Raw genomic sequence first — 23,044 nt, forward strand, 5'->3', positions numbered from 1 at the left:
AGCGTCTAGATGCTGAAGACGGGTCTTATTCCAGGCAAGCCCTACTCAATATAAGATCCCTTGCAGTGTTTTTCCAATCAATTTAGTGGATCACAACCAGTATTTCTCTTGGAATGGAATGGAATAGAATGGGCTAGGATAGACTAGGATGAATTAAAAGGAAAGTTGGATTGAGAGTTTGGGATTACCAGATGCAAAGTGGTATATATAGAATGGGTAAACAGTGAGGTCCCACTGTATAGCCCAGGAAACTATATTCAATATCCTATGAAAAACCATGATGGAAAAGAATTTGCAAAAGAAAAAACTGAGATTGTTGCATATAATCAAATATATATCCTTATATTGTTTTTAAAAAAGCGCAAGATAAGGGCAAGTGTTAAGTATGACTCTGTAACATATTTATATATGTTTTGGCCTATTTGGTTGCTGAATATTTCTTACTGTGCATACTGTGAAGAAACAAAAAAGCCCCATGTCTAAGGATATCGCTTACTTTCACAGTGATAAAGAATCTCAGCAGACTAGATCTGTGGATGACAAAGGTTTTGCAAGTTTTGTGGATATCAGTTCTAGCAGTGATTCCGAAGACTCTCTTCTGTCTTGTACATGAAAACCATGTTTGTCACGTCATGTTAATGGGCATGTTGGGAGCCTGGGAACATGGAAAGGAACCTTGCAGTATTAATCAGGCTCCTTTGTGCGAAGTAGGGAAAAGGTTTAAAAAGTGCATGTGTTTCACTCTTCATTTGCATCATCAGTAGTCTTTGCATTTGTGGGATTCTGTATAGATGAAGCATGAGAAGTGCTGAGCAGAAACTGGGCATTTAGCTTTTGCTCTTAGCAAATGATAATGACATGAAATAGAGAAGTGAAGTTTATATTTATTGTGTTTCCTTTCTTAAATTTATAAACTTCCTAAAGTGAGAAATTTATATTATTTATTCTCCTTAGAAAGTCATAAAATACAAGTTTTGTGCCATCTTCTGTCCTAAGGGCCTAACATCCATTAACTCATTTAGTCCTCACAGCAGTCTTGTGAGATCGGCGCTATCTTTCTTTCCCTTTCACAGGTGGAGGCACAGAGAGGTTCAGTAAGCAGTCTGTAGTCACAGAGCAAACCCAAGCAGCCTGCCTCCAGAATCAGTGCTCTCGCACGGTGTAGGCCTTAGGCAGTCCCCGTACCGAGCTCAGCCTGCAGTGTAGTCACTACCCCTCACCTATCTCCAAATATGAAGCCATCTCTTATCTTCTGAAGATATATCTAGATCTGGACTACTTCTTCCTGGACCTTAAATGGATTGAAATCATGGGTTTAGAAGGTCTGGAAAGTCAGGGTGTCTAAAGTTAGTTGAAAATATCCTGATATTCCCCCTTTGGTTATTTCATAGGTTAATCAGACTATGGCAGCATTAAAAACCAGTAAGGTAAATGTCAGTGCCCGGGTACAGTCTACTTCATTTTTCGCTGGTGGCCAGGTTTCCAGTGACAAGGACGGTAAGTGAATCATTTTTTGTTTTATTTTGTCTGGAGTGAGTCGCCAATGTGTAAATGCCCATCTTAGGATTTAAAAACCTTAATGTCTCAGAAACTTCACATTCTTGCCGATGTGTTCACTTAGATCTCATGGCAGGTGTGCATTTTATTTCAAAACCAAGTAGTACTTCTGCTATAGATCACTTCTATCACTAATTGATACTTAAGTCATTCATTCACAAAATCTATATCCTGCTCTAAGAGTAATAACAACCCTAGCTATCATTTATTGAGGGTGTGTTGTGTGCCATGCCGTTTACTAAGTTGCCAGCGTGCACATACTTGCTCATCTGAGCCCCCCTCCAAGTTTCACTTTACAGCGAGTTTCGAGGCGGTGTGCAGAGTCACACAGGTAGTAAATGGCAGAGCTGAACTACTGATGGAGCTCGCCTGGCACTTAAGCCCACACTCGTAACCTTTTTGTTGCATTGTTCTTGGGGGCGAGGATTTCCAGAGCTGTATCTGTTTGCATCTTACTCTCCAGAAGCATAAGTCCTACTGCAGGTCTCAATATTTTGATTTTGATGAAAATTTATTCACTGGACAATTAATTCTTTAAGGGACATTCTTTTGCCTTTCTCATTGTAGTGTCCTCTTACCTTTATATGTGTAGTTGAATAACAACAGCTATCTGATACAATTTACTTTCTGAAATGGTAGGACAGTAATTATCCTGACTTTAAACTCTTAATTCAGTGTTCCCCTGTTCTAAATATACGACTCCAAAACATCTGAGTTTCGTCATTTAAAAAACAAGTACCAAGCAGCCTGTTGGTGATTGGCTATGATGCAGGCAGGCTTTAATGCAGAAACCCACCTCACAGTGCCTTGCACACACAGATGGTGGCTGGCTCCTGCCGTTCTGGGAGTGGGGCACTGCCCTTGCCGTCTGAGTTAACTAGCGGTCAGTGTCTCTGATAGGCTCTAACAGAAGGAGAGGGAGACTGAGTCAAATGGCTGGCTGGCCAGATAGATGGATAGATCATGGATGATGGATGGGTGGATAAAACCATGGATTTTCAGTAAAGCAGGAGAAGAGATGTTAGTGGTTATTTAGACAGATGTTCTCATCTTAAAAATGAAAACCTGTGGTCTCCGAGAAATAGATCACTTACTCAGGGTCACCCATCCTAGCTAGCAGACCAGGTCGTCTACTCTGAGTCTGGTGTTTTTACCAAACCAGTATCTAAATCTAAGGGTCTGGGCTTTGCTGTATTGCCATTTAGTGTTCTAGCCATAAAGTAAGCTTTATACTCTTTACATTCTTGCCTTTTTTAGACCTTTAGCTTGATATGTGCCAGAGGAAGCAAACAGATATGTTGGCTTTCTTATTTGCTGTATGACTCAGGAAACTCAAACAGGGGCTCTGTATCAATCTAGAGGGGTGGGGTGGGGCGGGAGATCGGAGGGAGGTTCAACAAGAAGGGGATATATGTATACCTATGGCTGGTTCATGTTCAGGTTTGACGGAAAACAGCAAAAGTCTGTAAAGCAATTATCCTTCAATAAAAAAATTAATTAATTTTTTTAAAAAAGAAGGGTCCAGTGATAACTTTGAGTTCTCAATGTTGGCAGTGAAAGTCTCTTACTAAACACTTTGAGATCAGGTCATCCAGGCAGCAGTCCCTTTCTAACTGTTGATAATACTGAGGCAGATTGTTATCCTGATGTCAAATGTAGAAAAGGGAAAAAAGATGGAAATGAATATCCCAGCAGCAAGCCTGGGATAATGCTTTTGGTAGTTTATATCCCCTTGTGATTATCCCATCTATTGAGTTTGATTATCCCCTAGTATTCTACAAAAAAAATACTGAATTGAGGAAGAGGGCTTTAAAACAAGATTTCCTCTTTTGTAACTGTATTTAATTGATACCAGAGCTTCATTTTAACACTGAAAATCCAGATGCTGTAGACGTCATGATTATACACTCTGCTGAGTTTTGTTTTTTTACATTTTTAAGGCGTTTTACTAGTTTGGGATTCCCTGGTGGCTCAGACGGTTAAGCGTCTTCCTGCAGTGTGGGAAACCTGGGTTCAATCCCTGGGTTGGGAAGATCCCCTGGAGAAGGCAATGGCAACCCACTCCAGTACTCTAGCCTGGAAAATCCCACTGACAGAGGAGCCTGGTAGGCTACAGTCCATGTAGTTACAAAAAGATGGACATGACTGAGCAACTTCATCCCATTAGTTTGGGGTTATATGTAACATTCAGCAAGTGCTTAATAGAGACACATATATTATTTCTCTTAAATGAGCATACTCATTACTGTTCAGTAATTAGATTTATTTTATATTGAAACCAACCTAGAAAAGATGGCTGTTTCATATTGTTACATCTGATGTTTGAACTTTATTTGTATTCAAGGGCCTCAACCAAGAGAAGAACCCTGAATTTGTATCTGTTATTTAGTGGGCATCTATTGTATTATACTTTATTATCTCATCATATCTTCAGTGTCATTGTATATGATATCTCATACATCATATCCCCCCACCACTCTGACAGATAGATATGAGCATCCCCATTTCACACACACAAAAAAAGCTTAAGTGACTCTCCAAAGCTAGATAGTGCCAGAATTTGAACTCCAGTCAGTTTGACTGTGAAGCAACCATAATTATTACTAAATTTTTTTCTCCATTCTGTTTCTTTCAGAGGATTATGTTTGTTATGCCCATGGTCTGATATCTGATTACATCCCTAAACAATTAAGTGATGACTTATCTAAATATTTAAAGTAAGTATGGTCCATCATTAGTTGTAATTAAGCATAATTGTGCTTGGTTTCCTAGAGATAGGGTTTCATTATGGCTTATATAAGGTTTCCCAGATAACTCAAGTGGTAAAGAATCTGCCTGCTAGTGCAGGAGCCACAGGAGACGTGGGTTTGGTGCCTGGGAAGATCCCCTGGAGGAGGAAATAGCAGCCCAGTCCAGTGTTCTCGCCTGGAGAATCCCATGGACAGAGGAGCCTGGCGGGCTACAGTCCATGGCATCTCAAAGAATCAGACACGTCTGAGCGCACAAGCAAGTATGGCTTGTCACGTCACTTTTTCTGATAAGAGGTTATTCTTGAGTTGCGTCGCAGACTCTATGGTTTGGAGGTGATTTTTAATGGACAGTTTTTTGATTGGAACAAATTAATTTAATGGATACTGGTTTCAAGAACCCCTGAGTATTACAATTAGAATTAAGGGTTGTTAAAATGTTAGAGGATAAATTGTGTTAAAATTTTATCCCCAGCCAGACTTAACTAATTTGGTTGATGGGATGCAAAGAGTAGATGGCAGAGTAAAATATTTTTGAAAGTTACATTTAAAGGTTGTGTACCATTTTTGTTATTTTATTATTATAATCATTAGCTGTTCCCTAGGTATTTTTATTATGCCCAGCACTTCAAACTCTACTTGAGGCTGAAAAAGATGTGTTTATTTTCTATATTTTAGCAACTACTGTTAAAATTTCATATATGTGATGATCTAATAGCTTTTCCTGATTCTTAGAATAATTTTCTCCTCTGATACATGGGAATAAAATGACTTTTTAATAGCTATAGTTGCATTTTTAGCAAATTGTATTTTTGGTCCTACTTAAAGAACAGTTAGTGGAATCTGGTTTCTGTAGTATAATATAGTACATTGAAAGCTTGCCCCGAATTGATAAAGATACCCTTCTGTTTATTATTTTCCTGAGTCTCTTTGTACCTGCTTATCTTGTTAAAGACTTGATATCTTTGTATTCCATTATTTTTTTAGATTCTTCTCTGGTGAAATTTTAAAGTTTCAGTTAAAGACTTGAGAGAAGGATGTGTCAGTTAAACTTTTCTTTAATAGAAAAGTAAAGTTCCTGTGACTTTTTGTCAGTAGAATAATTTTCACTTTTAAATATATGCTAGATTCATCATTTATGGTGAAAAAATACATACCAAAATACATATTTATAGAGACTAAAGGAAAGCAATTCCATTGCAACCAGTGACTTCTAATTTTGTTTTTTAGCTCAGAATTCCAATACAGAGAATTAAATAGCTAAATGCACATTTTTTCACTTAGAAAAATTTCACTCTTTATAATGAGGTGATCGAACAGTAAGATATATGGAGGTGAAACTATTAGATGAAATCAGGACTTACTAAGTCTTAAGTTGGTCCGGTCATTCTGTTTGCTTGTCTGTGAAAAATCACATTTTTATTTTTCACTCCTCAGGCTTCCAGAACCTCCAGCTTCAGTGCGAAACCCTCCATCAAAGGTAAGAAACTGTGACTAAAATATCTTTGGAGCACCTGGAAAAATAGTATACTTTTGCCACATACATTTAGTTTAGTATATGTTAAAGCATCTTAATTCACCTTATGTGGAATCAAGATTATACTGCTCTCCATCAGTATTTTTATTTTCATGGATTTTAGGTGAATCATAAATAAGGTGCTATGAAAATCAAGAAAGAGTTGGTTCTAACTCAATATCTACACTGACATATTAGAGAATCATAATTAAAATTAAGTCTTCTTGCGTGAGCTAGATCCTATAATTAACTTCATTAATCATTAGGAAAACTCTATAAATAAAACTCACTTTGCCAAATATAATTGTCATAGGCACAGAGGTACATAGAGCATGATTTTTGCAACACAGAATTCTTTGAGCAAGGATGACCACACTTTACTGTCTATACTCGAAATGATCAACGCAGTTTGTGAATCAGTGAAAAACCTTTCCTCTGCCAGATGTTCTCAAATTGCCACCCACAGCTCCTCTGCCCTGTGGACTCTCAGATACAGGGAGTAGAGAAGCCATTCACAGACCACACCCGAGAGCAAAGAGTAGCATCCCTAAGTCCGGGCCTGATTGCAAACTAGTAAGTGCTGCTCAGACACAAGGAAATAAACACACGCACCAGCTTGTCCGTGAGGCCACCATTCTCCAGCAGGCAAAATGATGAGTACCTTGTGAATGAATGTAACACGGGTGCTAAAGAACTTTCCTTCTTCCCTGCCTTCTAGGTGGCCAGCATTCTCAGGATTTTTTGTTGTTGTTGTTTTTCATTTGTATACAGTTTGAAGGTGATGATGGTTCTAAAAACACTCAATACTTTGACTTTTAGGAAAGGGCATCAAATTTAAAGTGCATCATTGTTAGTTGGGGACCGTTTTTAGCAAATTGTCCAAGGAGGTTCATCTTTTCCTCACTGGAGGAAGCAGTTGGTGTAAGATCTTTATCTTTAGATCTGGGACAGACCCACAGCAGCACCAGGGGACATAAATATAGCTGTCTTGCTCTAACTAAGGTAACAGGCATATTTGTTTCTTTCTTATTTTTCTCCTTCCAAAAGCGAGGCATATTTCTTTCTCTCAAATATCTGTCTTCCTTAGTAACAGAGAGATCTAAAACTGCCCTTGAAGGATTTAGCCTTCGATGCGGTTGCTGGAAGGTAGGTTCTTTTTTTGTTGCACAAAGAGTTCACAGATGAGATTCGGAGGTGAAGTAAGCTCTGTGGGAGAGGGACAGGGTGGGATGATTTGGGAGAATGGCATTGAAACATGTATACTATCATGTAAGAAATGAATCGCTAGTCTAGGTTCGATACAGAATACAGGATGCTTGGGGCTGGTACACTGGGATGAACCAGAGAGATGATATGGGGAGGGTGGTGGGAGCGGGGTTCAAAGTTGGGAACTCATGTACACCTGTGGTGGATTCATGTCAATGTATGGCAAAACCAATACAGTATTGTAAAGTAAAAAAATAAAAAAATTTTTAAAAAAGCGAAGGGTTTATTGAGCGACAGTGCACTGTCAGGAGGGAGGGAGCCTGGGCAGGCTCAGAGGAGCCGCAGCGAGGCCCTTTTGGCAAGCTGGTTATATGGGCTGTGAAGGACTGGGTGGAATATTCACCCAGGGGGAGGAGGTGAGGGGGTGATTTCCTGGTTTTCGTCCCAGCTCCACCTTGCAGAGAGGAGGAGGAGTTTCTGCCCTTCTGTGGTCTTGCTCGGATCTGTTGTGGCACCGGTGCATGGTGGGCATTGCTCTGGGCAATGCTAATTCTGTTGTAACGTGGGCATAGTGAGCAAAAGGTTACATTCGGACCAGAGGTTCCCGTATTTCTTTGTTTGCTGCTAGGTCCCTTGTCATCACAAGACTTATGATCTCCTGTCAGCCCAGAGGTTCCCACTTTTCTGTTTGCCCCCTTGGACCCCTGCCATTGTAAGATGTATGTGGTCACCCGACCCGTGCCTCCTCCTTTGCTCACGTCTGGCTAATGGCCTGCTCTGACGTTCCCCTAAAGGAGTCTGCACCCTTCAAATCTTTTAAGGATCAGAGGGTCCATGATCTGTCTTCTGGAGCTGCCTCAAGCTGAGCGGGGGCATTGTGCCTGCCTGCGGGGCCCAGATCACCTTGCCCTCTGTCAGAGATGAGGTCTCGGGGTCCTTGACAGTGGCAGAAACAGAGAGCGGGGAGTAGAAGGAGGCTGCAGCCCTGTCCCACAGATGTTGGTGGTCCCCATTGTCATGGAAAGAAAAGAAAGTGAGGTCGCTCAGTCGTGTCCAACTCTTTGCGACCCCGTGGACTGTAGCCTACCAGGTTCCTCCATCCGTGGGATTTTTTAAGCAAGAATACTGGAGTGGGTTGCCATGGGTTAAAATTCCTGGTGTATCATCATCTGTAGGTGACACTGTTGTAACCTGAAGAAACGAGCTTAACAAGCAGGTTAAAAGGGACAGGGCCAAAAGTCAGTAGAAGTATGATTGCAATCAGAGGTCCAAGCAGGGGCAGGAACCAGGTTGTATTTGATAACACCCCTCTGACTGCAGGCCAGAAGAGGGTGGCACAGGGGTCATCCTTCCTGAAAGTGTGTAGCTTTGGGGCCTGTTCGTATGTGCTTTGGGCACCTTCTTCCAGCCGGCCAGTGGTGTTGATGTCAGTGCAGCACAGTTTACTGATTGCTGCACAGACGCTCCCTGTTCAGCTGGGAGATAGTCCAGGGCTATCTGTTCTCCATCACTACATCTGCTAGGAAATAAAGGGATCCCCTGTAATCCTGGTCAGAGTAGATAGAATATCTGACAGGTTACAGAGCATTGCCTCAAGGGAGGCAAAGCCGCCCCCGCCCCCTGCCATGGGGACACATCAAACCAATAGCAGCCCCAGTGCCTTCCAGTATGTGGTCTGTATTGATGGTTACACCTGGGTTCCTCTGATTACTTGGTTGGCCGAGTGTGCCACAAACAAGGCAATATCTATACAAGGAAAATGAAAGTTGCTCAGTCATGTTTGACTCTGTGCAACCCCATGGACTATATAGTCCAGGGAATTCTCCAGGCCAGAATACTGGAGTGGGTAGCCTCTTCCTTCTCCAGGGGATCTTCCCAACCCAGGGATCGAACCCAGGTCTCCCGCATTGCGGGCAAATTCTTTACCAGCTGAGCCGCCTGGGAAGCCCGTACGTACAAGGAAAGGTCACAGCCGATCCCAGGGAGAGGCAGAGGAGTTGGGGTTGTTCTGAGGGCGGAAGTGGCTTATGTTTCAGCCACAAAGGGACCAATATCTGGAGGAAGCGCATGCCTGGCGCACTTCAGAGGAGTTGAAAAACTCCTTAAGTGGTTTGTCCGAGAAGGGTACCCATGAAGCTTGGAGAGGAAGGCCCACCATTATGAGAGAAGTTATGAGGTGTGAAGACACGGCAGGACACGGGTCACGGGACTCTGAGACCGGCAGGGTTGCCACGTGGCCGCTGCCTCCACATTGGCCAAGATTGGCAGGACTAGGTGCCTATAGCCAGTCCTGACAGAGGGGCCCTTTATGGGCCCCGGAATGGTAGTGCTCCTCTCTTTAACAGGAGCCCTCTCCCTGAAGGTTCACGGGAAGCCTCCTCTCCATCCCCGAGGATTCACCCCTGGGGTGCATTTTTATTCACGGGGACAAGTTTTTAAAACAGGAAAAGCTCATCTTCTTTTGTAATACAGCCGGGCCCCAGTGTAAACTTGAGGACAAGAAAGCCTGGCTGGAAAATGGAAGCCTCAACTATAATACCATCCTGTGATTAGGTTTTGCGAAAGGCAGGGAAACTGGATAGAGTTTCCTTATGTTCAGTCCTTTCTGACCCTAAGAGAGAATCCAGAGCTATGCATGTCCTGTGTTGGGGAAGCTTGTCAGTTGGGACTGGTTCGGATTATATAAAAACCCTCTCTGGTAGCATCTCTGGAGGAAAAGAAATCTTGGACAGAAGCACCGAAGTCCTGATACTCTCACCCCTCCAGCACCGTGTACTCCTCTTTATTCTCCCGTGCAAGAAGTGCAGCAGAATGCCCTTGCCCCCTCACCCCCGACCCCTGAGAAGCAGTAGACAGACCTCAGGGAGATACCAGAGTCCGTACCCCTTTCCTTTTTCTGGCCTCAGCCAGCGCTGCTCTCACTTAGGCTGCTTCTCAGGGGCCCCTGGCCCATTCACCGAAGGATTCTGGGAGCTAACTCTTTCCTTGCACCTTACTTGAAAGGACCCTGAATGTTGTCATTTCCCACTGCTGTGCCCCTGAGGAAAAGACCCCTATCTGGGCACAGCCTCAAGCATTTGATGATGAATTATGTATCATCTAACCCACTTACTGCCCCATGGGCATGACGGCAATGCCACTGATTGATCCCAAGTGGGACTATGAACCAGGCCAACCTGGTGTCCCTAGAAGAGCACGCACAACCCTTTGCTTCATTGAAGGGACGAGATGGTGCACAGTTAGACCTGTCAGCTGTGATAGGGTTGAAGAGGTCACCCAAGATCAGAATGAACCCTGTTTCCCACCCGGTTGGTAGATGCCTCAGAAAGTATACAGATGTGGACCAGACACTTTCGAGGGATGTGTTGTGCTTGCAACTTACTTCATTTACCAGTTGGTCCCCAACATCCGTTGGAAACTTCAACAGCTCGCCTTGGGGTCCCATACCCCTCTCAGCCTTTTTGTTGATGCAGCCTCCAGTGTCTTTGACAGTAGAGTCCAGGCTGAGGAAGAAAGGAAGAAGCAGCTTGACTTAAGAAGGGCCCGTTGGCAGGCCAGACTTCCAGCAGCCGTCAGGGCGAGATGTAACCCTCCTCCTGATCACCACAGAGGTGCTCCCAGAAGACCCCCGCCAGGTAAAGGAACCTGTTTCAGCAGTGGGAACTCTAAACCCTGGAGCGGGGAACGCCCAGGAAATAGGTCCTGGCCTCTACCCGAGGCTCACTCTGTAGGAAGATGGGCCATGGGACAAGAGGAAGCCCTCAGCTCTGAAGGAAGCGAGGAACTCGCCCACGTCAGTCACGGCCGTGGTTGACTGATGAGATCCAGGACTTCCCAGGGCCCCTCAGAATACAGCCACCGTCACATGGGAGGGATGTGGGGGACCACTGACGGGACAGGTACTCTTGTCCAGTTTCCAGTGGACACAGAAGCCGCATACTCCATCCTCGCTTCTCATGCTGGGCGTCTTGTCCCTGAAACCTGCTCTGTTGTTGGGGTAGAAGGAAGGCCAAAAGGAAAACGTTTGACCCCCCCTCTGACTTGTGCCTGGGGAGAGACCATCATAGCCCACAAGTCTCTTGTCGTGCCTGAGTGCCCTAGCCCATTATTGGGAAGAGACTTTCTCTCAGCCTCGGGGGCAACTTTTGCTCTGCCTGAAAATGAAAATCAGGGCCTATTTTTGGCCGAACTATGCGTCATACAAGACTCAGACAGTCCAGCCCATATTTTCCCCAGAAATTGGAAAACGTACAGATCCACAGACCTCAGATCAAAGAATCCCAGGATGGGCAAGATTTGCCACTTCGTTAAAAATCACCGTTAAGGAAGCTAGGATCTTCTTGCCTTCTAGGTGTCAGTTCCCCATAAAACCAGAGGCTCAACAGGGCCTCAAACCCTGATCTCAAAATTCATCAAATGTGGGCATTTGGTATTATGCCAGTCTCCTTGTAATACTCCAGCCCTGCCTGTCCTCAAACGAAATGGGGCATATAGAACGGTGTAAGGTGTTCAACTCATCAGTGAAGTTGTGATTGCTGTCCATCTACTCATCCCAGTCTGCACTCCATCTTTTCTCAGATCCCGGAGGACACGGCCTGGTTTATAGTCCTTAACCTTAAAGATGCCTCCTGCTCTATACCTGTTCAGTCTGATTCTCAGTACCTCTCTCCCTTTGAATGGACCGATCCAGACACCGGTGTGACCCGACAGTATACCTGAACTGTCCTTCCCCAGAGATTCCGGGACAGCTGACACCTACTTGGCAGAGCCCTAGGGAAGTAACTGCAGGCATTTAAATTAGAGATGGGGGCATTATTACAATACATAGTTGGCCTCATTATTTGCAGTCCCTTGAAGGAAGCCTCAGATCTAACCACTGCACAGATCCTCAGTTTCCGAGCTTCAGAGGATATCCCCATAGAAGGCCCAAATTTCCTCCCAGAGAGTCACCTTCCTGGGACATGTTCTAAGCGCAGGAGAGTGCACCTTTAACAGCAGTCCTCCACCTACAACCACCGCATTCAGAGAGACAGCTCAGAATCGCCTTAGAAGTGGCTGGATTTTGAAGGATTTGGGTCCCTGGGTTTTGTCTCACACCTTCCAATAATGCTGGAGACCCCCGTTCGATTCCTGGGTCAGGAAGATCTGCTGAGGGGATAGGCTACCCACTCCAGTATTCTTGGGTTTCCCTGGGGGCTCAGCTGGTAAAGAATCTGCCTGCAATGTGGGAGACCTGGGTTCGATCCCTGTGTTGGGAAGATCCCCTAGAGAAGGAAAGAACTACCCGCTCCAGGATTCTGGCCTGGAGAGTTCCATGGACTGTATAGTCCATGGGTTCGCAAAGAGTCAGACATGACTGAGCGACTTTCACTTTCTTTAGGGGCTTCCCTGGTGGCTCGGACTGTAAAGCGTCTGCCTGCAGTGCAGGAGACCTGGGTTCAATCCCTGAGTCAGGAAGATCCTCTGGAGAAGGAAATGGCAACCCACTCCAGTACTCTTGCCCAGAAAATTCCATGGACAGAGGGGCCTGGTAGACCACAGTCCATGGCGTCACAGAGTTGCACACGAGTGAGCAACTGCGCTTAAGCCATTATGTGAGGACTTGAAGGGACTAGACCCAGAACCTGTAGTCTGGATGGTCAGTTTACAGGAGCATTTGATCAGATTAGTTAACCTTAAAAGTGCCTTCCAGTATACTCTCAGTTCAGTCACTCAGTCATGTCTGACACTGTGACCCCATGGACTGCAGCACGCCAGGCTTCCCTGTCCATCACCAACTCCCGGAGCTTGCTCAAACTCATCTCCATTGAGTTGCTAATGCCATCCAAGCATGTTATCCTCTGTCATCCCCTTCTCCTCCCGCTTTCAATCTTGCCCAGCATCAGGGTCTTTTCAAATGAGTCAATTCTTCCCATCAGATGGCCAAAGTATTAGAGCTTCGGCTTCAGCATCAGTCCTTCCAGTGAATATTCAGGACTGATTTCCTTTAGGATTGACTAGTTGGATCTCCTTGCAATTCAAAGGACTCTCAACAGTCTTCTCCAACACCACAGTTCAAAAGCATCAGTTCTTCAGCACTCAGCTTTCTTTATAGTCCAACTCTCACATCCATACATGACTACTGAAAAACCATAGCTTTGACTAGACAGACCTTTGTTGGCAAAGTAATGTCTCTGCTTTTTAATATGTACCAATATACTTTAGGTGCAGACAAATGCTGTTTGATTCCATTTACATGAGGTACCTGGAATAGTCAAATTCATCGGGTCAGAAAGTACATTGGTAGATGCCAGGGGGTGGAGGGGGTGGAGGGGGTGGGGAAGGGGAATGGGGAGTTGGTGTTTAATGGAGACCAAGTTTTCATTTAGAGAGATGAATTTGGGAGCTGGATAATGGAGAGAATGTGAATGTACTTAGTGCCACTGAACTGTACAGAGATTAAATATGGTTAGAATAGTATGTTCTATATTATGTGACTTGTACCACAAAAAAAAGAAAATGTTTTTAATGGCTCTGACTAATGCCCCAGCCCTAGCGATTCCAGATCTAAACAAGCTCTTTACTCTGTTTTCCCCAGAAAAACAGGGATTAGCCCTGGGAATTCTTGCCCCAAAGGTGGGACCAGTCCCATGGCTGATGGCATCTCTCTCCAAGCAGTTGGGCCCAGTGGCCTCCGGCTGCCTAACATTTTGTGAGGGGGGCCTCCAGTCAGCCATTGGTATCCCCTGATTTCTACCAGCTGGGTAGAAGCCTTTCCAACTAAGACTGAGGGAGCCCAGGAGGTAATAAAGGCATCACTTAAGGAAATAATTCCTCAGTTGAGACTTCCACGGTCTTTACAGAGTGGCCACAGTCCCTCTTTTGTGGCTCAGGTCACCCAACTAGTCTCTCCAGCCCTGGGCACTTGCCTGGAGGCCTCAAGGCCTCAGTCGTCAGGGAAAGTGGAAAAGGCAAATCAAACTTTAAAAAGAACCCTGGCTAAACTTTGTCAAGAGACATCGGAACCGTGGACAAAGCTTTTACCCACAGCCCTCCTGAGAATCAGGGCAGCACCCGAAACAGGGCTATGGCTCAGCCCCTTTGGAATGACTGGCCGCAGGTAGGCCCTTTGTTCCTTCCAATATTTTGGTGGACACCAGAACTGGTAAGCTCACTAAGTAACTAACTAATTGGGGCCAGACTCAACAGGCGATTTCATGGGGGGGTGGGGGGCAGGTTACCTACCTTGGGGCAGCACTTTGTAACCTGTCAGATACTCTATCTACTCTGGCCAGGATCACGGGGGATCCCTTAATTCCATAGCAGATGTAGTGATGGAGAACAGATAGCCGTGGACTATCTCCCAGCTGAACAGGGAGCGTCTGTGCAGCAATCAGTAAACTGTGCTGCACCAACATCAACACCCCTGGCCGGGTGGAAGAAGGTGCCCAAAGCACACACGAACAGGCCCAAAGCTACACACTTTCAGGAAGGATGACCCCAGTGCCACCCCCTTCTGGCCTGCAGTCAGAGGGGTGTTACCAAATACAACCTGGTTCCTGCCCCTGCTTGGACCTCTGATCACAGTAATGGGTTTGCTGATTTGGGGGCCCATCCCTTTTTAACTTACTTGTGAAGTTCGTTTCTTCTGGCTAAAACTGTGTCACCTACAGATGACAATACACCAGGGATTTCAACTCATTTTTCATGACAGTGGGGACCACCAACATCCGTGGGACAAAGCTGTAGCCTCTGTCTACCCCGCACACTCTGTCTCTGCCACTGTCAAGGACCCCGAGACCTCATCTCTGATAGAGGGCAAGGTGATCTGGGCCCCGCAGGCAGGCACAAATACCCCTGCTCAGCTTGAGGCAGCTCCAGAAGACGGATCATGGACCCTCTTAAAAATATCTGAAGGGCTCAGATTCCTTGAGAAGGGAAATGTTAGAGCAGGCCGTTAGCCAGACGTGAGCAGAGAAGGAGGCATGGGTCAGGTGACCGTAATACATCTTGCAATGACAGGGGTCCTGGAGCAAACACAGAAAAGTGGGACCCTCCGAGCCAACAGGAAGCCATACATCTTGTGAGAACAAGGTCCCAGAGGCAAAGAAAGAAATGCAGGAACCTCTGGTCTGAATGTAACCTTTCGCTCACTGTGCCCACGTTACAACAGAATTAGCATTGCACAGAGCAGTGCCCACTATGCACCGGTGCCATGACATGTCCAAGCAAGACCACAGAAGGGCAGAAACTCCTCCTCCTCTCTGCAAGGTGGAGCTGGGACAATAACCCGGAAATTACCCCCCAAACTCCTTCCTCCCAGTCCTGCACACCCCATATAACCAGCTTGCCAAAAGGACCTTGCTGTGTCCCCTGAGCCTGCCCACACGCCCTCCTGAGAGGGTACTGTCACTCAATACATCTCGGCTTACTTGGCCTCCGAGTCTCATCTCCCAAAGTCTTTTTGCAACAAAACAAGAACCTACCCTCTGGCCACACAAAGACAGCCACAGACAATTCATAAATGAACCAGTACAGCTGTATTCCAGTAAATCTTCACTTGTGAAAACAGACAGGTGGCCTGTGGGCAGTACTTTGCTAAGCCCAGATTTCTCCTACATCTCAGCTTCATCTTCTGGATGATTTTACTTGCTTTCTAAGGTGTCCTGCTCTATTGTGTCTTCCTGGGGCTCTAGCGTTTACATCGCAAACTGCACCAGATGATGTACCGTAGTTTAAACAAGAGTAGGATAATGTCTATTAACTTTCCCATCTGTGTCCAGGACTTGCTTGATTCTTACAGAAATACAGTTGATCATTTGCAGAAAATCACATTCCAGTGGCCGTTAGGTATCTTTGCATCTCTTTTGCCTTAATATGGTTCACATTATTTTATAACTCTTCAGTTTGCCTATTTTGAGGCCAGCTTCCAAACCTCACCCCCTTCTGTCTTTTGACTTTGCCAATGTCAGCTCACAGAACTGAATACAGTCAGTGGATATGGGGATGTGGCTGAGTTTTCTTTGCAAATCACTTGTAGGAATAATAAGACCAACCTCAGCATTAATTCCTGTGTTATCTACTATCTGCCCTTCTCTTTCCAGAGCTGTACCCATTTAGTCAGATGCGTTGTTGCTGTCTTTCTGAACCACTTTTCTATTTCTTCTGAAGCAGTCCCCTAAATCTACAGTGATTCAGTCTTTTAAATAACAGAAATTTAAGTAGGTGTTACAGGTGATATGTTTTCCCAGCATATTCACTGGTATGCTCGTGAAGAATTTCAGGATGTGTCATTTTGCCCACTTGTGCTATATATGCACTGTGGCATCTTCTAGCTCTGACTTTACGGTTCTTCGTTTAGTGAAGGCTTGGTGAGAAAAGTGGAGCTGGGAACAAGCCTGCATTTCCTGGTGTGGGTCCATGTTGGATCATATCAGCATCTCCACGAAGAGCTTGAAAATCTGTAGAGAGTCCCAGTTGGGATCCCAGTGCAGTCAGCTCCCCACGTTAAACATCAAGACTCACCTGCCTGCCATGTGCCTTCTATGAAATAAGCTTGTCACGATTCCTGCTATACCATGAACATAAAGGCCACAGTCTAGCTCTTGACCTGACTCTCACATTTGTCGACTGCAACACGCTCATGTGAAAGGCGAAAGCAGGAGGTAGCGGCTGACTTAATTGCATTGGGCCCCATGCAGAGAGCACCTGTGACAAGAGGTGAGCCCTCAAGTCCTCTGCTAGGCGACCTTGAGCCTGCTCACGGAGCCGCTGTGCTTCGCTCTGCTGCCTGCTTGCTTTGCAAGGTTGCTCTTAAGTGGATAAAATGAGATAAACTGAAAGGACACAAAGATGGTAATAATAAGAATACTGTTCCCATACTCCTAGATGGACATCACACTGGTCCTGCAGGTGAATAAAGGGGGTTCTGGCTGGACCCCTGGCCACCATAAAGGAAATTCTCTTCTTTGATCTGTGTGTCTGTATGTGCCCCCTTACGCTGTCCTGGAAGTCAGCGTTCATCTAGATGCCCCCCGTCCCTGTAGTATGTGATCATACTGCTAGACAGCCTCAGGACTGGGTCATGGGCTTGCCCGCTCACACCCTCTCACCACCAAAGCTGCTTCTCAGAAGGGACGTCTGGCTTAGAACGTTCCTAGAAAAGTGGCAAAAAGTGAAGGGACTTGTGAAGAATCAGCGCTCCGCAGAGTCTGCAGTTCCATTCAGCCGCCACAGGGGTCCAAACTGTTCACGTTTGGTGGTGTGTTTTTTTTTTAATGGATTGATGTAAGTGTCAAGGTGACATTTGACAGTTCACTGCTCTAACATTGCAGAAAGCAAAGTTATCAGATGAGCCCGTAAACGCAAAAGAAGATTACACTAAGTTTAACTCCAAAGATTTCAAGACTGTAAAGGTACGTGTCCGGGTGTTAGTGGCATACTCCTAAATCCCGTGGCTGATGCTGTTGCGTGGAGACTTCCAGGAACGATTGCATGCTTGACTGTGATTTTATCGTTTTAACCGTGAAGAATTATTAACTTGAGTTTCAGTGACTTTAGAACTATTTCAAAATTGTGAGTGACAATGAAACTATCAAGCAAGGAAGACCTTTTTACAGATAAAGAAAGGCAGAGTTATGAGCAAGAGTGTGCCTAAGCTTCGTAATATAGTATATCCAGAGTGGTAGGGTGGGGCAGAGAAACAGGCTTGAAAGGTAATGTTTTGTCAACTCAACTGCGTAGTAGCTTCCCAGAAATTATGATAATAACATTTATTAACACATAACTCAGCCATCACCCAGCAAATATTTTCATAACATTCCTTACTAAGCTTTATCCTTCACATCATTATGAATACATATGTAGCTTTCAGAATTGGCATACATATGTATTGGAGTTGTGCCCTTTTCATTTAGCTCTGTATTGTAAAAATATTGATGTCATTAAGCTTTCTTTGAAAAATTATAAATGGTCTCATGATATTCAGTCACTGTTATTTTATTTCACCATGTAGAATATAATCTATTTAATTCCCCTATTTTTGGACACATGTTATTCTGCTTTTTGTCTAAATGAAGTGATGAAACATTCTTACTCACAGTCTGCATCTCTGTTTCATTAGACACAATTTAAAACTAAGAGTAAAGGCTTAGAAAACATGAGCTCTTTCCATGATTACTGAGGCACATACATAGCTAAGAAGCTTTCCAAAAAGGTAGCAGAAATTTATCCTCCCAGCCATTACTGCTGATGAGTGTTCATCTCACAGTCTTGACAGCATTGGGTATTGGTTTTATTCTTAAAAATTTTGCCTGTCTAATTAGGTTACATTTCTTTGGGTAGAAAGGTGGTTTTTCCAAATGCTTATTGCCTGTCTGCAGTTTTGCTAGTTTTCAGTTCATGTCTCTTGCCTGATTTTACATTAGGATAGTAATGTTTTTCTTGTTGATTTGTAAGAGCTCGATCTAAATTAAGGCTATTAACACTTTTCATGACATATCAAGTACAAATCATTTTCCAATTTTTTTAGCCTTTTCATTCAACTTTTGAACTGTTTTTTAAGCTTTTCTGAGGATTAAATATCGAAGTTTTTTTTTTTATGATTTTCTCATTTTTTTTAGGTTTAGACCTTGCCTGCCCCAAGATAAATTAATTCTACTTAGATTTTAGCAATACTTGCTCTCCCTTAGGTTTTATGGTTTCTAAAAATTGTATTCTTTACACGTAATTTATCTAGGCATAGCATATCAGGGAATAATCCAACTTGAGATCTGACTAAATAGCTGGTTATGTCAGTGCTTTCTGTGAGCAGGGATGTTTCTGAGTTTCTCCGTGAGGAATATTTCTGCCCCACCCTTCTAAGTGCTGTTTCCCAGTGTGTCACCTTGGGCGCAGCACCAGTGAGCTAAGAGGTTGAACCAGGATGTGAGTTAAGTGCAGGGGACAGAGGATAACTTGTCTCAGAGAAAGTGTCCCTCTTCGCCATCCAGCCAAAACATAAGCCTAGTAAGTTATAAGAGACAGAATGTAAGAAGCAAGTTTCCAGGGATCATATACTGACTGTGCCCTTAAAAGATACTTTGGCAGTGACTTTGTCTCACAGCTCGCGGGAGACAGATGATTTCTTCTTTGCTGATTCCCATCACTTACGCTTCTGTTGAACGCTGAAGTACATGCAGTCAGCTGCTGTTTCCCTTCTGCCAGTGCTTTGTTATAGGACACGCATGGCAAAACAAAACCAAACAAAAACAGTGACCAGGAAGAAACAGAGTTTTAAAAGGCAGTTATTTGGAGTCAGCTTTTCGGAAGGTACTTTTCGTGGTTGGAGGAAAAGGGACCGCTATCCTGCTGGTCCTGGTGCAGCACAGGTTATCTTGTGAATGTAACCGCTCTGTCCTTGGTGTCCCAGAGAGCCTCTGAATGAAGTCAGATGGTAGCAGGCTGTGAATTATTCATCACGTGGTAATACAAGGCTATAACTCCTCCCTCTGACAATCGCTGCCTGTGTCAGCTCCATTGTTTGTGTTATTGCACTTAATGCACCCTCCAGAATTTTCTCCCCACAAGTAAACCATCAGTTGTAACATTCCACTCCTTAGAAGGCAGCAGTTTTATCTCCTGCCTGTTGACGTACTTTGTCTCAGGTATGAATTCTGAGCAGAAATCAGAACTTTTATAAAGAGTCACTCCTGATGAGGCATGTTTTTAGCAGCATGCTTACCTCCCTGAACGAACCTTGAGACATGCATGGTCTTGTCTGATTTGCATGTGTGATTTATAAGTGTTACATTTGTAATGATTTTTCTCTCTTATTTTCATTAACAGAAAAATAGCAAAATGACTGCAGCTCAGAAGGCTTTGGCTAAAGTTGACAAGAGTGGAATGAAAAGTATTGATTCCTTTTTTGGTGCAAAACATGTTAAAAAAAAATAGGAAAGATTTGAACCTTTGAAAGTGAAATTGAGCAAAAATATCTGCCTTCTTCATGTCCCACTTTCATCCTTCCTCCTTGCTACTGTACTTCCAAACCCTTAATTACCACCTTTTGAAAAAAGGTAGGATGAGGCCAATTTTCAGATTCACTTGAACATTTCTTTGTATTTGAATTTTGTGTTTCCTGAACAAAATATGGGAAAGTAATTGTGAAACATCATGGCTTATAGCCTTTGGAGTTTTATTTGACACCATGAAAAGTAATCAAGTGAGTAGAATTAACCTTTAGCATCACAAATTCCTCAATAAACTGACATGTGACAATGTTTGAGTGTGTGCTTGTTATTTTATGCCACTTTGCACATGGTAGCTATGGCAATATGGTTTTCAGTATACAGATAGAGATCGATAACACGACTATCAGATTAACTACTAATTTTTGGTAAATCTTTTGTTTAATATATTCTTTTTTATGAATATATGTTCTTTGTAGAAAATAGATAAAACTATAAAATAGAAAATATAATCTCCTAACTATTTATTACCTGAAGATAATATGATGTATTTTCTTCTATAATAATTTTTAAATGAATTATAGTAGTAATTTTATAACCTTTCTTCTTGATGTCATTTGATGAGCATTTTCCTAGACTACTGTTCTTCATAAATATACTTTTTAATGACAGTAATTTTTAATTATTTGAGTGTTTCACTATTTAATAATCATGGCCCTTTTTTTTAAAGATATGGGCTTACTGATTCATAACTAAGTTTTTCAAATATATACTTGTGGGACTATATTTCACAGAAAGGTTATAGGATCTTGCACTCTAACAAATGATGGTATGAGTTCTTATCTTATTAGCTTTGAACAGTATCTTTGCAAGTTAGTGGAGGAAAAAAAGGCATGTTAGTGTGACTTTTAACTTATATCTTCCTGATTAGTAATGTCAGTTGAAGAAAAACCCACACAACCTACAAGTTGAGAGTTACGTTTTATTCGAGGCCCTTACGGTTTACCTTGTGTATCCTCTTGATTAGATTACCTTTTGAGCACCCACAGAAGTAACGCTGTGTCTTTCTTAATGCACCATGTCAAGTCAAGAGTCACATGACACGATACGAGAGATGTTAACTTTAATCACTTAATTAAGGTGGTGTCCACCAGGTTCATTCACCATAATGTTATTTTTCTCTTTGCAGTTAATAAGTAATTTGTGGGCAAATACTCTGGGACTTAGAAGTATTCTATTCCTCATCCTACACTCACTTACCTGTTTTAAAATAAACCTGCTAACAGTTTTTCCAACTCCATCATTTCTTCCGTATTTATTCCTTTTACATTTAGTTGGCACGCCATTTATTTATTCATTTATGAGTTAATATCAATATGGACTTGTAGGTTATTTTATCCAGTGAGTTAAATTACAATATTCTGTTCCTCATATTGTCCCAGAAGGGTCACTGAGAGTCCCTTCAAGCTGGCCTCTGTATCTTTTTGCTGTGTTTCCATCATTTTTAAATACTTCATTATTTCTTTTGCAAGAGGGTATCCCAGGCTCTTTGTGTATTTTCCCTAACCAACCTCTGGAATCAGCCTCTTTCCTAAGGAGTCAGGGTTCCTTTTAGAAAAGAATGGTGTTTAGAAACCAAGATCCAGGCGAGAGTTGTGCTCGTCACGCTGAAGAAGTTCTCTTCTGTTCACTGAGAACGGAATCGTGAACGGGTATTGAATTTTGTCAAATAATTTTTCATCATCTATTAGTGATCATACAATGTTCCTTTAGTAAAGGAATATCTTTCCGTAGGGCTACCCAGGTGGAAAAGAACCTGCGTGCCAATGCGGGAGACGCAGGAGAATGTGAATTCCATACCTGGGTCAAGGAAGACCTCCTGGAGGAAGAAATGGCAGCCAATTCCAGTATTCTTGCTTGGGAAATCCCAAGAACAGAGGAGCCTGCCCATGGTGAAGAGGAACTAAAGAGCCTCTTGATGAGCGTGAAAGAGGAGAGTGAAAAAGCTGGCTTAAAACTCAACATTCAGAAAACTAAAATCCCATTACTTCATGGCAAACAGAAGGGGGAAAAGTGGAAACAATAACAGATTTTATTTTCTTGTGCTCCAAAATCACTGTGTGTGGTGACTGCAGCCAAGAAATTAAAAGACGCTTGCTCCTTGGAAGAAAAGCTACGACAAACCGAGACAGCCTATTAAAAAGCAGAGACATCACTTTGCCAACAAAGGTCCACCTAGTCAAAGCTATGGTTTTCCCAGTGGTCGTGTATGGATGTGAGAGTTGGGTCATGAAGACTGAGTACTACAGAATTGATGCTTTCAAATTGTGCTGGAGAAAACTCTTGAGAGTCCCTTGGACAACAAGAAGACCAAACCAGTCAATCCTAAAGGAAATCAACCTTCAATATTCATTGGATGGACTGATGCTAAAAGCTGAAGCTCCAATACTTTGGCCACTTGATGGGAAGAGCCAACTCATTGGAAAAGACCCTGATACTGGGAAAGATTGAAGGCAGGAGAAGGGGGCCACAGGATGAGATGGTTGGATGGCATCACCAACTCAGTGGACGTGAATTTGAGCAAAATCCAGGAGATTGAAGGACAGGGAAGGACAGGGAAGTCTGGTGTGCTGCAGCCCATGGGGTCAGGGTCAGACACAACTGAACAACAACAACATCTTTCAATATGTGAAATATAATGATTGATTTTTGAATGTTGACTTTACATTCCTGGGATAAACTCTACTTGGTCTTCTCATGTTTAGTATTGTGTTTTACTGCCCAATATTTTGTTAAGGATTTTTGTATCTCTGTTGCTGAGGGATATTGGTCTAGTTTTCCTTATTTGTAATGATTTTGTTTAGTTTTGGTACCAGAGTAATAGTAGCTTTATTAAATGAGTTGGGGAGTATTATCTCATCACCTGTTTTCTGAAAACGTTGTGAGATTAGTATTGTTTTTATGTTGGATATCATTCACCAATAAAGCCATTTGGCCTGTGATTTTTATTTTTTCTGAGAAAATTTTTTAATTACTAGTTCAATTTCTATGCTAGACATAGAACTATTCTAATTTTCTCCTTTTTCATGTGC

General features: G+C 43.3%; 1 protein-coding gene across 2 annotated transcripts in view; it reads left to right on the forward strand.

Annotated features, from left to right (window-relative positions):
- The window catches only part of RNASEH2B (ribonuclease H2 subunit B), a 61,910-nt gene extending 41,667 nt beyond the window's left edge, over window positions 1-20,243 (forward strand). For both annotated transcript variants that reach the window (XM_052650169.1, XM_052650168.1), the window contains 5 exons: window positions 1,392-1,497; window positions 4,193-4,274; window positions 5,742-5,784; window positions 17,340-17,420; window positions 19,831-20,243. In XM_052650169.1, coding sequence (XP_052506129.1) covers window positions 1,392-1,497; window positions 4,193-4,274; window positions 5,742-5,784; window positions 17,340-17,420; window positions 19,831-19,938 — 420 coding nt within the window. In that variant the 3' untranslated portion in view covers window positions 19,939-20,243. The remainder of the gene's footprint in view (window positions 1-1,391; window positions 1,498-4,192; window positions 4,275-5,741; window positions 5,785-17,339; window positions 17,421-19,830) is intronic.
- Window positions 20,244-23,044: the final 2,801 nt, after the last annotated feature.

The sequence above is a fragment of the Budorcas taxicolor genome, chromosome 12 (genome assembly GCF_023091745.1).
Source record: "Budorcas taxicolor isolate Tak-1 chromosome 12, Takin1.1, whole genome shotgun sequence".
NCBI classification, from domain to species: domain Eukaryota; kingdom Metazoa; phylum Chordata; class Mammalia; order Artiodactyla; family Bovidae; genus Budorcas; species Budorcas taxicolor.